This window comes from Anabas testudineus, chromosome 16 (genome assembly GCF_900324465.2).
Source record: "Anabas testudineus chromosome 16, fAnaTes1.2, whole genome shotgun sequence".
Taxonomy (NCBI): Eukaryota; Metazoa; Chordata; class Actinopteri; order Anabantiformes; family Anabantidae; genus Anabas; species Anabas testudineus.
Genome location: NC_046625.1, coordinates 5,909,099 through 5,923,222, shown reverse-complemented (window position 1 = coordinate 5,923,222; position 14,124 = coordinate 5,909,099). Strand labels below are relative to the sequence as shown.

Sequence of the window (14,124 nt, the reverse complement as noted above, 5' to 3'; positions counted from 1 at the left end):
GGAGAAGAGGAGTGGCTTAAGCTCATCTTTCATGACATAAATTCACATGTGCAGTGGATTATGAAAGTCACTTTTCTCTGCAGTCATGTCTAAAAATACATCCAGTTGTGTTTAGAAAAAAATATCTATTTTATAACAAGTCTTTTGCAGAATTCAATAGATCCAGTTTATAGACATGTACCTGTGTGAACCACCAAAGTTCAAGGTGGAGTGACCCATTTCCTACAGTACCATCACCTTGGTCCAACTCAACCTGTTATTACAGCACCAGGCGATAATGATATATTCATAGGTTCATAGATGCTGCTTAACATAGAATAAAACATCAAGGATAAAATGCAGGATACTGTCAACAACACAACATAAAATATATTATAAAAAGTTAAAATACAACATGTTGATAGTGCCTCTACAGAAAAAAGAAATAAATTCAGTGGATAAAGTTTTCTCCTTCAAGTTAGGATCAACACAGGGTACCTATTCAGCATCCTGCTGACGTTACACTGCTGCCACTACATATTTGATACTATACTATACTATGAGAAGTGTAATTTCTATTTTTAATAATTAGTCCATGATCATTGGTATTATACAGTCACACTCATCTCTTTGTACTTTAAGGAAATCAATAGCTGTTTTTTTACAATGGCTGTAAATTCTTTGACAGCATATTTATGGTGATTAATAAAAGAGTAAGAATGTTGGAAACACCCATAACGCCTTAGCCCAGAGATTTTAGATTTTCATATGTTTCAAGTTTCAATATGACCATCAGGCGTTGACTGTGTAGCAGCTTCAGCTGCCTCTTCGTATTGAGTCCCGTCATCTTCCTCTTCATGACCTGCATCAACCTGTCAGGTACAATGCACAAATGTTACACTAGATTCCAGCTGGATATATGTCAGACAATTCTGTACCCAACTCATGTCAGCCTCATCTAAACACAAAAACCTCCTACAAATTCTGTATTGTTTGTTTCCCTTGATTTGTAAAAGCATTGTTTAAGTAATGCTTAAACTGCATTATAGTGGAGAAAATGAACCCAGTGACTCAGATTCAATCTTTTCTTTTATACATTTCATCTCTTACGGGGTCGAAATAAAAGAGTACCGGTAATAATAGAACTGCATGTTCAACACAAGACTAATATTTAGCATTTAATAAATATCTAATCAGTCATAACCATGTGCAATGATATAAACAGCTGTAACATAACGTACATACCAGTGGAACAGCTTGAGTGGTCACCATCTCCATCTTCTCAGTCAGATTTCCAGAGCTCATCTGTTTATTTCTGAATGAAAATGTGAACCAACACAGACCAATGTTAACAAATAACATAACATTTAAAAAGCAAATTTCATTATATAAAGTCACTTAAAAAATTGGGTTTTACAAAAGAACCACATTTGTCATTTTGATGGTTTGATCACATACAGTCGCTGAACTTTCCACCATTATAAGCTTTTTTTTAATATTATTCGGGGGGATTGAGAGAGATTTGTAAAATCTGCACTGTTACTTGGGAAAACAACAACATGACAATCACAGAAAAAACAGCTTTAAAGCTCAGTTTTCTTGTCTCTATAGTCTGAATGTGTATGCTTCATGCACACTTATAGTAGGTCCATAAATAATGTAATATTTATAAGTATTTTATCCTCTCCACATCCATCACATTTAATTTGAAATGAAACACTCAAGATGTGAGAAATTCAAGACTCTCAGCTTTAGTTCAAGGGTTTGACAAAAGTATGGCATAAACCATTCAGGAGCTACAGCAATGGGGTGTGAGTATGTGTAATTCCAGAATGGTTAATGCAATCTTTGTCAATTAAAATTAAAGCTGAAAGTCTTGACTAAGTGTTTTGGTGTAAAGGGGACAAAAAAATCTACATGCCTTCAATTATGGAACGGAGCTAACTGTGTATGACAGTAAATGGTAAAATGACTGGAGGCAGAAGAAAGAACACATGAACATAGTTGTTATTTACTGTATGTGAAGTGGTCGTGATTTGACCTGAATTTCTCTTTTTGACTGATAACAACAACAACTAAAACAACAACAAATTAAAACTGAGAATCAAAACACATCGTGAGCAATAAATACAACTGTACCTGTAACGTTCTCTTGCAAAACAGATGATGGCTCCAGAAAGAAGTGTCACGATCAAAATCTTGATGATGTATTGTTGACACTTAATGAACAAACTTGTGAATGTATCTGGAGACAAAGGGGACAAAAAATTGTAGATCCAGTTGATCCTTGTAGTTTTTGAGCATAATCTAACACAAAACAAGCAATAATATAATAATAAAAAAAACACTTCTGAACACTTACAGTACCCGGCATCCTTTTGTTTCAAGTCATTTCTTATAGTGAGGTTTTCTTTTGTTTCTCCATGTTTATTGCTGCTGACACACTCTATAGTTGTTCTGCTAGAAGTGGTCAGAGGAACAGTGAGGCTGCTGTTAACTGTATGTTGTGACCCAGTTGTAAAAACAGAGTATTTAATATTCAGCAGCGGCCATGTGATGGTGGGTAAAGGAACCCCCTGACTGATACACACACAGGTTAGGACTTGAGATTGATTCACACATCCAGAGCCATTTAAGATCTTTGGAGGAGCTGCAAACAAACAAGGAGAATCTCAGCATCAAAACTAATAAATTAAACTTCTACTGTGTAAAAATACATCGTTTTAAAGTGAACTTCAGTCTACTTACATGTCACAGTTACATGAGTGTGTTTAGTCAGAGTCTGGATTTGGTGTTTAGCTGTGCAGATGTACTGTCCAGAATGGTCAGCTGTCATATTATGGATGATAAGAAAGGCTTGTCCACCCTGTGTTAGTGGTTCACTTTCATTATTTTTATTAAGACTTTCATTGCAGCCAGATTTGGTCCATGTCATAGAAGATGCAGGGAAACTATCAACACTGCAGGTTAGATTCAGGGTGTCACCCGGTTTCACAGTTGTAGGTCCACTGATATTCAGATTCTTAACATCTAACAAAAAAGAATTAAAAACAAAAACACTCACTTTCACATATTGACATTGAAGATTCAGATTATCTGCACTGAGCTGGGAAAACAATAAAGTTAAACATTTAATGTAAATGTAATTTAACGAAATACAGAATCTACTTACATGTCACATTCAGAGTCACTGTCTCAGTAATAGTCTTACTTCCATTGAAGTTGACCTTACAGGTGACCTCTGTGCTGTGGTGTTCAGTTGAAGTGTTAAAGGTCAAAGTTGAGCTGTGTCTCTGTGTGACAGCAGTCAGAGTCTCAGTGCTGAAAACAGTGATGTTTCCTGGGATGTGAGAGTCGTTCTCTCCTGGTTTTCTCCACGTCCAGGTGATTTCAGGAACAGATCCAGAGCAGAGACCAGGAGCAGTGCAGGTCAGTGTGGTCTGATGTCCCTCTATCAGTGGAGGAACTGTCACTGTGGGTTTCTGATTAAGAACTATTAGAGAGTAAATACAGAAAGAGGATTAGCAGGAGTCAGTCAATGAACAATCAACCTGGATCATTATTAGGTTCAAATTTGACAAATTAATCTGTTGGTTCAAGATTTCAACTGGTCGATAAGTGCAGAACATGGCAGGAAGGTACATAGAAGGAAGCTCTGTCACTATTGTTACAGATCCTACTGGTCTCAATCTGAGAATAATTAATTATTACTCTATGTCTCATTAAAGTATTATTTCAGCCAAATCACACAAATCAACTCTGTAAATATCATTTAAACATTTCCTTGGTACTACACAAATAAAATAGTAAACGGAAAAGTAATACAATAATACTGTTGATCTCTATTTCATTACAGCAGTAGTAAAAATCTCACAGTTTAATATCTCAAGAATCTAAAGAGCTAAATATGTTGGTGTATGCAGCTTTAGGAACAAACATTTCCACTGTACATACAGTATTTGTTGTGGCTGTTAATACCTGTAACAGTAATATTTGCTGTAGAAGTGAATGTGAAGCCATCTGTATTTCCATTCCTGTTACCATTAACTCTGAGCTGATATGATCCAGAGTCTGATTCTCTGAGGTCATTGATAATGATGCTGCAGTTTTTCTTACTCACATCAGGCTCCAACAGCGACACTCGTCCTTTAAACTCAGGCTCAATCTTTTCATTATTACTGGAGCTAAATATTAGTTTGGCAGTGTCAGATTTATCACATTTATTTTGTGCAGCTGAATTACATTTGAACCAACTTAACCCTTTGACACTGAAATTAGCTTCAGTAGTGAAAGAACATGGTAAAACCACACAGAGTCCAGTCTCTGCTGTTATTTCTCCCTTAGTAAGGTTTATACAATAGGATCCACTTTCACAGTTCTTTTCTAATGATGAGGTCACTGTTAACAAAAAGAAGAAAAGACAAAACATTTGTTAAAAAAGCAGAGGAATAGATTTCTATAACATAAGAGAATACTTTTATTTTTAGAATACTTTCTATGATGTATGTACATAGTGTGTCACAGCTCATTATTTTTTGTCAGATTTAATTTATTATATATCGTAAATTAAGAAATTAGAGAAATAGACAGTTTCTATGCTGAATATTCAAGTTTTTTCTTCCCCCATAAATTTAGTAATTTGTTTTTAAAAACACCTCTTCCTGATTTCAAACAATGAATAGATCATCATAGTTTCAGGGAATTACAACAGGCAGAAGAAAACAATTAATTCTGTGGGAAGATAAAAAATAAACTTTGTGTTAAGTGTCGGCATCTTAATAAATCAACATTAAGGCTGCGTAATGTACTTTCAACTGATTTGTTGCCTCTGACACAGAAGACTAGAGCCACCCAGATGAGAACAAACATCCTAATTCAGTGATTGAGACGGTCGGTCTCTCCCTCCACAGGACAAACTTCTTCCTTTCAGAAGTACAACAAAAAAATTTGAAATGATGACATCAGAAATAACAGCATGTCTCACTGTAAAGCTTTAAATAAAGCATGTTGCATGTTTAACAGTTCTATAGTTCCCATTTCACTAACATCATCTTCAGGGTTATGATTATCATTTTGATGCTCATTGAGCTGCTAAACTCACCTAATGAAAAAAAGCTCAGATCTATCTGATCTAACCTCTAAATCTTCCTAAATGACTATAAGGTTTAAAATGACTTTATGAAACATCGAAGTAAAACTGAAGACATGATACAGTTCACTATTTAAAACAATAAAACAGTTATTACAGTCACGTCTGTCTTGTGCTCCGGCCTTCTTCTCTCTTCTCTGTCCTCTTCTCTAAATGGTCTTTACTTCTCTTCTTCGTCCTTTTTTACTTCCTCCCTCAGTACAACAAGCTTCCAGGAAGTTTCTCGACACATTGCTGGTTATTAATTACTGTCTCCTCAGACTATCACAGCTAAAACCTACCAAAAAATAAATAAATACAACATATGCAATTTGGAAAAATGTAAATCTGTATGTTGACTACTTAATTAATACCTGAAGATTTATAAACAAAATATCTTAAATATAACTGCATGTAGGGTTTTGGAAAAAACGGTTTATTATGTAAAGTCTTGTTGAAAGTTGTCAAAAAGACACTGAAGTCAGACCTTTTTAAACATTTTTGTCTTTGTTAATTATCTCATAACTTCCTGTTTAAGGTGCTAAATTATCTACAGTATCTACTATACACATGACAGAACCTTGAGACACTTCTGTGTATCAGAAGAAACAGACACAGCACATGTAGCAGATACTGGTCACATTTTAAAATACAGGAAGTGACTTGACTTGAAGGGCAGACTTTGCATCAGTTAAACAAAAGTGCTTCAAAAAACTATAAGACATATGACTGATCTAGAAATTGTAAAATATGAAATGCGATTAATAAATATATGAGCTTGTGAAAACTATGAGCTATAAATGATGTATTTGTGTTACTATGCATCTTCTACAAAGTCTCTGAAATTAGGAAGAAACTTATGAAATGAGTGTACAATTTTAAAAATTACACATATTGTTGAAGTCTCAGTGTTTTCATATATTTAGCTAAATTTAGTTGTGATGTTTATGCAAAGCAAACACTGTGAAGCACTAACACTTTAATATAAATATAATGTCCAATTTAGTTGAATGATCTGAACATTTAGAGAAGTGATGTATCGTGGTCACATTAGTTAAGTACGAGCGTTTGAAGATCACATCTCTGTGGTAGAAACTGGTTATAGGAGAGTCGCTGGAGCAACAGTCCATCAATAGTAGAACTAAGTATGAATGTCACAGTCACTCATCTTCAAATCTCTTTCATTAAGTAATTTATCATGAAATAGATTGAACTGTCCTCCCGGGCTCTATTTATCTGAAGGGGCAGTTTTCACCTAAATAGTTTCTGTACAGTTTCACTCACAGCTTTTTTTAGGCTGCATCTGCTTTGACAATTTTCTTGGCACCTACAACGTCTATTGTGCTGGTACAGGGGAAGAGGAGTGGCTTAAGCTCATCTTTAACCAACTGTTAGATTTTTGTCTGTTAATCCACAATCTTTCCCTCACCTTAATCTAGTGCTGTGATGCCTGAACACAATCGTAAAAGTGTTGATAACACTGGAGTCACATATCTGTACGTTGAACTGCAAGAATGGATACTTTCCCAAAAGAAAAAACATTGTTGAAGATTGAATAGTTGGGAACATTGCCTGTGTTCATTTTATTGATATGTTAAGAATAAATGTACTTTGGACTCATCATTTATGTTATTAATAATGTTCATATGTTAATCATATTAACACACCCACACACAGGTGAATGCAGTGAAGAAAGTATAAATCTATACACAGGACAGTCCAAACTACAGCTTTATAATTGTATGGCACAGCACAGAGATGCCAGCTCCCCAAGACCATCAAGTGTTAACAACTCAGTGACTCAACAGGGTTTATAAGTCTGCTTTTCCAACCAGTCAGTCAGAACTGATGAAACCATCTGGATGGAAGAGGAAAAGTCTTCAAGAACTTAAAGCAGTTCCAGTTACCACTTGTTTCAAAATACTTGCACCTTGTAGCATTTTGGATAACAATGACTCTGGTCTGGTGCTGACACTGTAGTAGAGATTCTGTTCTTCACCACTGGAACATTACAATGAACATTATACAGTAATGAACTATGATGAACTCTATAAACACACACGACACAAGTAATAACTTTAATTTTACTAAAGAAACATTCAGTGATCAACGATTTTCAATCCAATTGTGACTCAAAGAATCAGAGCTGCAATTTGCCAATGATTGGTACCTACATATATATTTATGTGTCAATGTATTTTTTGTATGAATACATATGTTGTTTATGACATAGTCAGATAATATATTCAGGGTTGGATACAGAGAAACCTTTAAAATGTGCACTGTGTTGGAAATACAACTACATAACAATGAGAGAAGGGAAAATTCAAATTCTCTATTATTTATTTGCTTAACTGTTAAGGAAAGCAATCGGTAAAAAGAACTCAAAAATTTTACCGATATACCATTATATCGGTAATATAGTTAGTTTTTACTGTATTTAAAGTGCTCAGGAGTGTATTTTAAGTGCTTTAAATACTCGGGTATTTTCAAGTGCTCAGCATGACAGACAATAAATTAAACTTAAACATTTTCAAAGTAAACTGCAATCTACTTAAATGTCACAGTTAGGTTTTCTTTATTTATCTCAGTTGACAATATAATTGCCAAATATTATCAGTTTATAACACAACAATTAATTATCTTTCACATTTACTGTCTTTGACAAGACAAAACACCATGTTAGTCTAAAATTTGACCATTTAATTTTGTTCTTCTTCTGCAGCATTTTTGAAAATCTGGTTCTCTGCTCTGACGTAGTCTAAAAATATTTCTATACTCTTGTTGTCATTATTTCCTGCACTTGTCCACATCCAAGTGATATGTGGATCAGATCCAGAGCAGAGACAAGGATCAGGGCAGATCAGTGAGATATTGGGTCCTGCTGTCAGATCGTAAGTGGGTGAAAACACAGAAAATCAGGGTGATGTAGTTAATTAACTGAATCTAATGAGCAAACATAGAAATGACTGTTCACTTCCAATAGAACTTGTAAAGTAAATTCCAGTTAGCACAAAGGACAGTAAGCACAGTGATGCAGTAATAGGGAAATATAAAGTTCTGTCAGTGTTACTGCAGTTCCTGATTGTTGTCTACAGAGGTCAACAAAGCACAAATACTACCTTGGTGTTACCATCACTACAATAAACATATTCAGTGATATGATATAGATTTTCATAACTTTTACACTGATGGTTGTCAGATCAGACAACAGGTATATTTTTTTCCCATTAAGGATTCCATCAACTCTGAGCTGATGTGATCCAGAGTCTATCTTTTTGTTAATGATGGTGATGTTGCAGTTATTCTGATTTGAGTTTGGCTCAGGCACTGATGATTGTCCATTCTTGTTCTGGGACCCAAGTGTTAACATATCACTACATTTCACTTTAGGTGTTGGTCAGTGATTTGGTCAGTTTTCTTGCAACTGCTGAGAATATAAAATATAGCAACTCATAAAAAAAGTCTTTTGTTTAAACTATCTGTAGCATTCAAATTTGATCTCATTACAACATTGCAATAAAACTGCACATCATACATTTAACAGCGAAGAGCACCATTCAGAAGAGAATGAACATTTTGATTTGGCAGATGAGACTCTCGTCTGTGTCTCCACGAGGCAAACTGCTCACTTCAGATGCACCACTACAACAACTACAACAACACAATACAAGAAGTGCAATAAACATACAGGAAGTTAGGTTAATCAAACTGGACCAAAAACAGCTTCATGTTACATGTTCACCTATTCCACATTTATGAGATTACATTTGACTACAACTTTCCCCTGGGGTTTCCATCGGCCCCCTGACATGCAACAGTGCAACAGCTCTGAACAATAAATATCAGAAGTCTCCACCAGGGTTCTTGTCTGTCTCTGGTTCAATACTTATTTAGTCCTCTAAATTTCACAATAAAAGAAAACTTTAACAAAGCAGTGACTTCAGTTACTTACTGTGTTTCACCTGTCTTGTTTTTCTGCTCTCTTCTGTCCACACTGAGTCTTCTTCTTCTGTGCGACTCTGCTCGTAACCAACTCTTCCTCTCCTCACTTTGTAACCTCTTCCTTCTTTGTGTTAAATTGTTAATTAATGAGTTAAATAACAATTTAATATGAGTATGATTTCATTATATGTAATTATGCATCAATCTAGGAACATATATTTTAAATGCTAATTAATAAAGGGAAACCATTTTTGTTGCATGATTATGCACTTAATCGTGAACTGATTTAGAAAAGGGAAGTTAATGACAGTTGCACAAGCATTAAAAAAATTCTGGTTATCTTGAGAAACCGACCAACCAACCAGTGTCGTTCCTTTAAGTAGTCTTGAAGAAGATTATGAACAAAATAGCTTCTTGTCATTTATCTTGTATAGAACATTGCAGAACAGACACTGTGCACACTGTGACTCATAGTATTTTAAAATGCAAAGTGTCTGGGTCCATCCCGGTCTCTATTTGGCGTCTTAGTGTCTTCATCTACTGTGCAAAATGTGTAGGTACTGTTCTGAGCAATGTCACTGTAGTGGGTATTCATCTGTGGATTTCCTCATTTGGCAACACTGTGTGCTCAGAGTGCCTCTGATAACTTCCTATTTTCAACTTAACATTAAAATACAAGACTCTAACCACCATCTGTGCATTCATGCACATGTATGCTTCCGCACTAAGGTTGTATAAAAAAATGAAGAATAAAGGCTAGGGACACTTTTTCTGCAAAGTTATAGCTGCATGAAGTTCGATTTTGTGTAGAGCTGAGAAACAGCCAGACAGACAGAGTGGGTTTACCTCACATCAACACTGATGACTTTATGACATTGAGTCTGACCCCTCATGGACTGCAAAGCTGTGGACAGTTGAGCCCACTTGACCGAACCATTTATGAGCAAAAATACATTTAAGAAATGCAGAAGTGTGTGTCACCTGACCTGCCCTCAACAGCTCATGCAAAATGCAAAAACATGCAAAACATAAAACTCTGGTTGCTGCTGCATTTATTTCTTAGCAATGTAATGTAAAGTGTTAAATTTCACAGGTTTTTTAACAGGTTTTATTTCTACCCCAGTGATGTTTCGAACACTTATATACAGATAATTTAAAACAGCAAATGATGTTCTATGAACCACACATCACACTGATATTTACACATCAGATTGATTAGCCAGTAAAATCACACAATACACATCTGTCTGGTTCTTTGATTATTTACATCTCCTCTATACAACAATATATCTCAGTTAACCTCATAAGTAAAAATGCCTGTAACATCCAGGCATGGATAACTGCATCTTTACAGCTTCCAATTCACACTCACATTCACAAATTCACCAATAGCTGAAGCTACAATATGCAAATTAATGAAGCACGGGAAAATCAAAATGTCTCCAGCCCACCCTCTCTCTGCTGTGCTGTTCAATGAGTGTGCATCACTGATGGCTTCAACAACACTGCTCTACATGAAGATATAATTTGGAGCACGTGTCTAATAAAAGGTTTTCCAAAAAGAATTACTGTATCTTTAAGCCTTAAAGTTAAATCTGATCCAGTTCTTCATTAACAGTAGAATACAGTGCCACATCCTCACCTCCCTCCTCTACTGTTAAAATACACTGTTCTGTCTCCTTATCTTCATCTGTGATCGCTCCCTCCTGAGCATTGCCCTCCAACATTTCACCTTCCTCTCCTCCATTACATGTTGTTTCTTTCTTAATTTCAGTGTACTCTGTCTCTGTGGTTTCTCTCTTCTTTACCTCTGTGGGATTCTTTTGTTTTAACAAGGAGAAGTCAATGTTAGAATACTGTGCTTCTACTTCCACGTCATCATCAGCAGGTGCTGACTCCCCAGGGTGGTCATGAGTCCAGTCATCTTCCACTTCTTGTCCAGCAGCAACCTGTCAGGTACAGTGGAGTAATGAAAAGACAACTTCAATTCAATATATGGTCTCATGTCACACCGCTCTTCAGATCTTTGCATTGACTTCCTGTGGCTGCAAGGATCAAGTTCAAAGCTCTGTCTATTGCCTACAGAGTGGTCAACTCCACAGCTCCATCTTATCTTAGTTCAATCATTCAAGTCTACATCCCCTCCCGTCCACTGCGCTCAACCGGTGAACGACGTCTGGTACCAGCACCACACAGTCGACACCAAGGAAAACTCTTTAGCTCAGTGATGCAAAAACAGATAAAGTCTTTTCAGTACATTACATTTCTCAGACTTGAGGTAAAATAAACAATGATTTTCAGCAATAACTTAACAAATAACAAACAAATCATATAGAAATGTGATAACAGATCAATAAATATAGTGGAAATACCAGTGGAACTACCTGAGTGGTCGATATCTCCACATACTCAGCCAAATCTTCAGAGCACTTCTGTTTTTTCCTGAAGGAAAATGTAATTTTACAGAGACAGATGTTAACAAATAACAAAACAATCAAGTGTTTTAAAAAAGAATAATTTCAGCCTAAGCAGTTAGTGAACTTTCGAACATATAACCATTATGATATACCTCTGACAATAGTTAGCCCTTCTGTAAAGTGCTCATTATTTGCAGTAAAGTGGACAAATAACACTGGTATGATATTTAATGAAAAGTCTAAACAGATATGAAATCACAATAATGCAAAGATAATAAAACTGTACCTGCAGCATTTTCTTGATGAACAGATGATGGTTGCAGAAAGAAGTATCCCGAGCAAAAATGCAACAATGACGTGTAGCCACGAGTTATTTAACAAATATATGAAGATATCTGGAGTCAAAAGAGGAAAATACTTGAGGTTTTAACTACTGTGTGTTGTTGTTGGTGATAATTTAACATGTCAGCAATGAAAAACTTGTAAACACTTACAGTACCCGGCATCATTTTGATTAAAGTCATTTCTTATAGTGAGGTTTTCTTTTGTTTCTCCATGTTTATTGCTGCTGACACACTCTATAGTTGTTCTGCTAGAAGTGGTCAGAGGAACAGTGAGGCTGCTGTTAACTGTATGTTGTGACACAGTGGTAAAAACAGAGTATTTAATATTCAGCAGCGGCCATGTGATGGTGGGTAAAGGAACCCCCTGACTGATACACACACAGGTTAGGACTTGGGATTGATTCATACATCCAGAGCCATTTAAGATCTTTGGAGGAGCTGCAAACAAACATGGAGAATCTCAGCATCAAAACTAATAAATTAAACTTCTACTGTGTAAAAATACATCGTTTTAAAGTAAACTTCAGTCTACTTACATGTCACAGTTACATTAGTGTGTTTAGTCAGAGTCTGGATTTGGTGTTTAGCTGTGCAGATGTACTGTCCAGAATGGTCAGCTGTCATATTATGGATGATAAGAAAGGCTTGTCCACCCTGTGTAAGTGGTTGACTTTCATCATTGTTATTAAAACTATCATTGAAGCCAGATTTGGTCCATGTCATAGAAGATGCAGGGAAACTATCAACACTGCAGGTTAGATTCAGGGTGTCACCCATTTTCACAGTTGTAGCTCCACTGATATTCAGATTCTTAACATCTAAAACAAAAGAATAAACATAAAACAAAAACACTCACTTTCACATATTGACATTGTAGATTCAGATTATCTACACTGAGCTGGGAAAACAATAAAGTTAAACATTTAATGTAAATGTAATTTAACGAAATACAGAATCTACTTACATGTCACATTCAGAGTCACCCTCTCAGTAATAGTCTTGCTCCCATTGAAGTTGACCTTACAGGTGACCTCTGTGCTGTGGTGTTCAGCTGAAGTGTTAAAGGTCAAAGTTGAGCTGTGTCTCTGTGTGACAGCAGTCAGATTCTCAGTCTTGAATTCAGTGATGTTTCCTGGGATGTAAGAGTCGTTCTCTCCTGTATTTTTCCACGTCCAGGTGATTTCAGGAACAGATCCAGAGCAGAGACCAGGAGCAGTGCAGGTCAGTGTGGTCTGATGTCCCTCTATCAGTGGAGGAACTGTCACTGTGGGTTTCTGATTCAGAACTATTAGAGAGTAAATACAGAAAGAGGATTAGCAGGAGTTAGTCAATGAACAATCATCTGGATCATTATTAGGTTAAAATTTGACAAATTAATCTGTTTGTTCAAGATTTCAACTGGTCGATAAGTGCAGAACACGGCAGGAAGGTACATAGAAGGAAGCTCTGTCACTATTGATACAGATCCTACTGGTCTCAATCTGAGAATAATTATTATTACTCTATGTTTCATTAAATGATTATTTCAGCTAAATCACAAAAATCAACTCTGTAAATATCATTTAGTCATTCCCTTGATACTTTAAAAGTAAAATAGTAAAAAGAAAAGTAATACAATAATATTGTTGATCTCTATTTCATTACAGCAGTAGTAAAACAACAACAAACATTTCAACTGTACATACAGTATTTGTTGTGGCTGTTGATACCTGTAACAGTAATAGTTGCTGTAGTAGTGAATGTGAAGCCATCTGTCTTTCCATCCTTGTTACCGTTAACTCTGAGCTGATATGATCCAGAGTCTGATTTTCTGAGGTCGTTGATGATGATGCTGCAGTTTTTCTTACTCACATCAGGCTCCAACAACGACACTCGTCCTTTAAACTCAGACTCAATGTTTTCATTATTACTGGAGTTAAATATTAGTTTACCAGTGTCAGATTTATCACATTTTTCTTTTGTAGCTGAATTACATTTGAACCAAATTATCTCTGTGAAACTGAAATCAGCTTCAGTAGTGAAAGAACATGGTAAAATCACACAGAGTCCAGCCTCTGCTGTTATAATTCCCTTAGTAAGGTTTGTACAATAGGATCCACTTTCACATTTCTTTTCTAATGATGAGGTCGCTGTAACAAAAAGAAGAAAAGAAAACATTTGTTAAAAAAGCAGAGGAATAGATTTCTATAGCATAAGAGAATAGTTTCCTATGATGTACAGTATGTATATAGTTAATATAGTTTCTGTGCTGAATTAAAGTTTCTTCTTCCCCCACAAATTTAGTAATTGTCTTTAAAAACACCTCTTCCTG

The 14,124-nt window shown here is 35.7% G+C and overlaps 2 protein-coding genes across 2 annotated transcripts; both read right to left on the bottom strand.

Moving 5' to 3' along the window:
• Nucleotides 1-167: 167 nt before the first annotated feature.
• On the bottom strand, nucleotides 168-5,360 carry LOC113169038 (sialic acid-binding Ig-like lectin 5). Its single transcript, XM_026370168.1, has 8 exons — nucleotides 5,293-5,360; nucleotides 4,021-4,163; nucleotides 3,152-3,472; nucleotides 2,728-3,009; nucleotides 2,342-2,629; nucleotides 2,119-2,224; nucleotides 1,225-1,294; nucleotides 168-851 (listed from the first exon to the last, which is right to left on the bottom strand). The coding sequence occupies exons 1-8, from the start codon at nucleotides 5,358-5,360 to the stop codon at nucleotides 753-755; spliced, it is 1,377 nt and encodes a 458-aa protein (XP_026225953.1). The 3' UTR covers nucleotides 168-752.
• A 4,632-nt stretch (nucleotides 5,361-9,992) lies between these two features.
• Nucleotides 9,993-13,970, bottom strand: LOC113169034 (sialic acid-binding Ig-like lectin 5). The gene is made up of 7 exons (XM_026370160.1): nucleotides 13,523-13,970; nucleotides 12,778-13,098; nucleotides 12,350-12,631; nucleotides 11,964-12,251; nucleotides 11,756-11,864; nucleotides 11,437-11,494; nucleotides 9,993-11,001 (listed from the first exon to the last, which is right to left on the bottom strand). Exons 1-7 carry the CDS (start codon nucleotides 13,968-13,970, stop codon nucleotides 10,642-10,644), a joined length of 1,866 nt encoding a protein of 621 aa, XP_026225945.1. The 3' UTR covers nucleotides 9,993-10,641.
• Nucleotides 13,971-14,124: the final 154 nt, after the last annotated feature.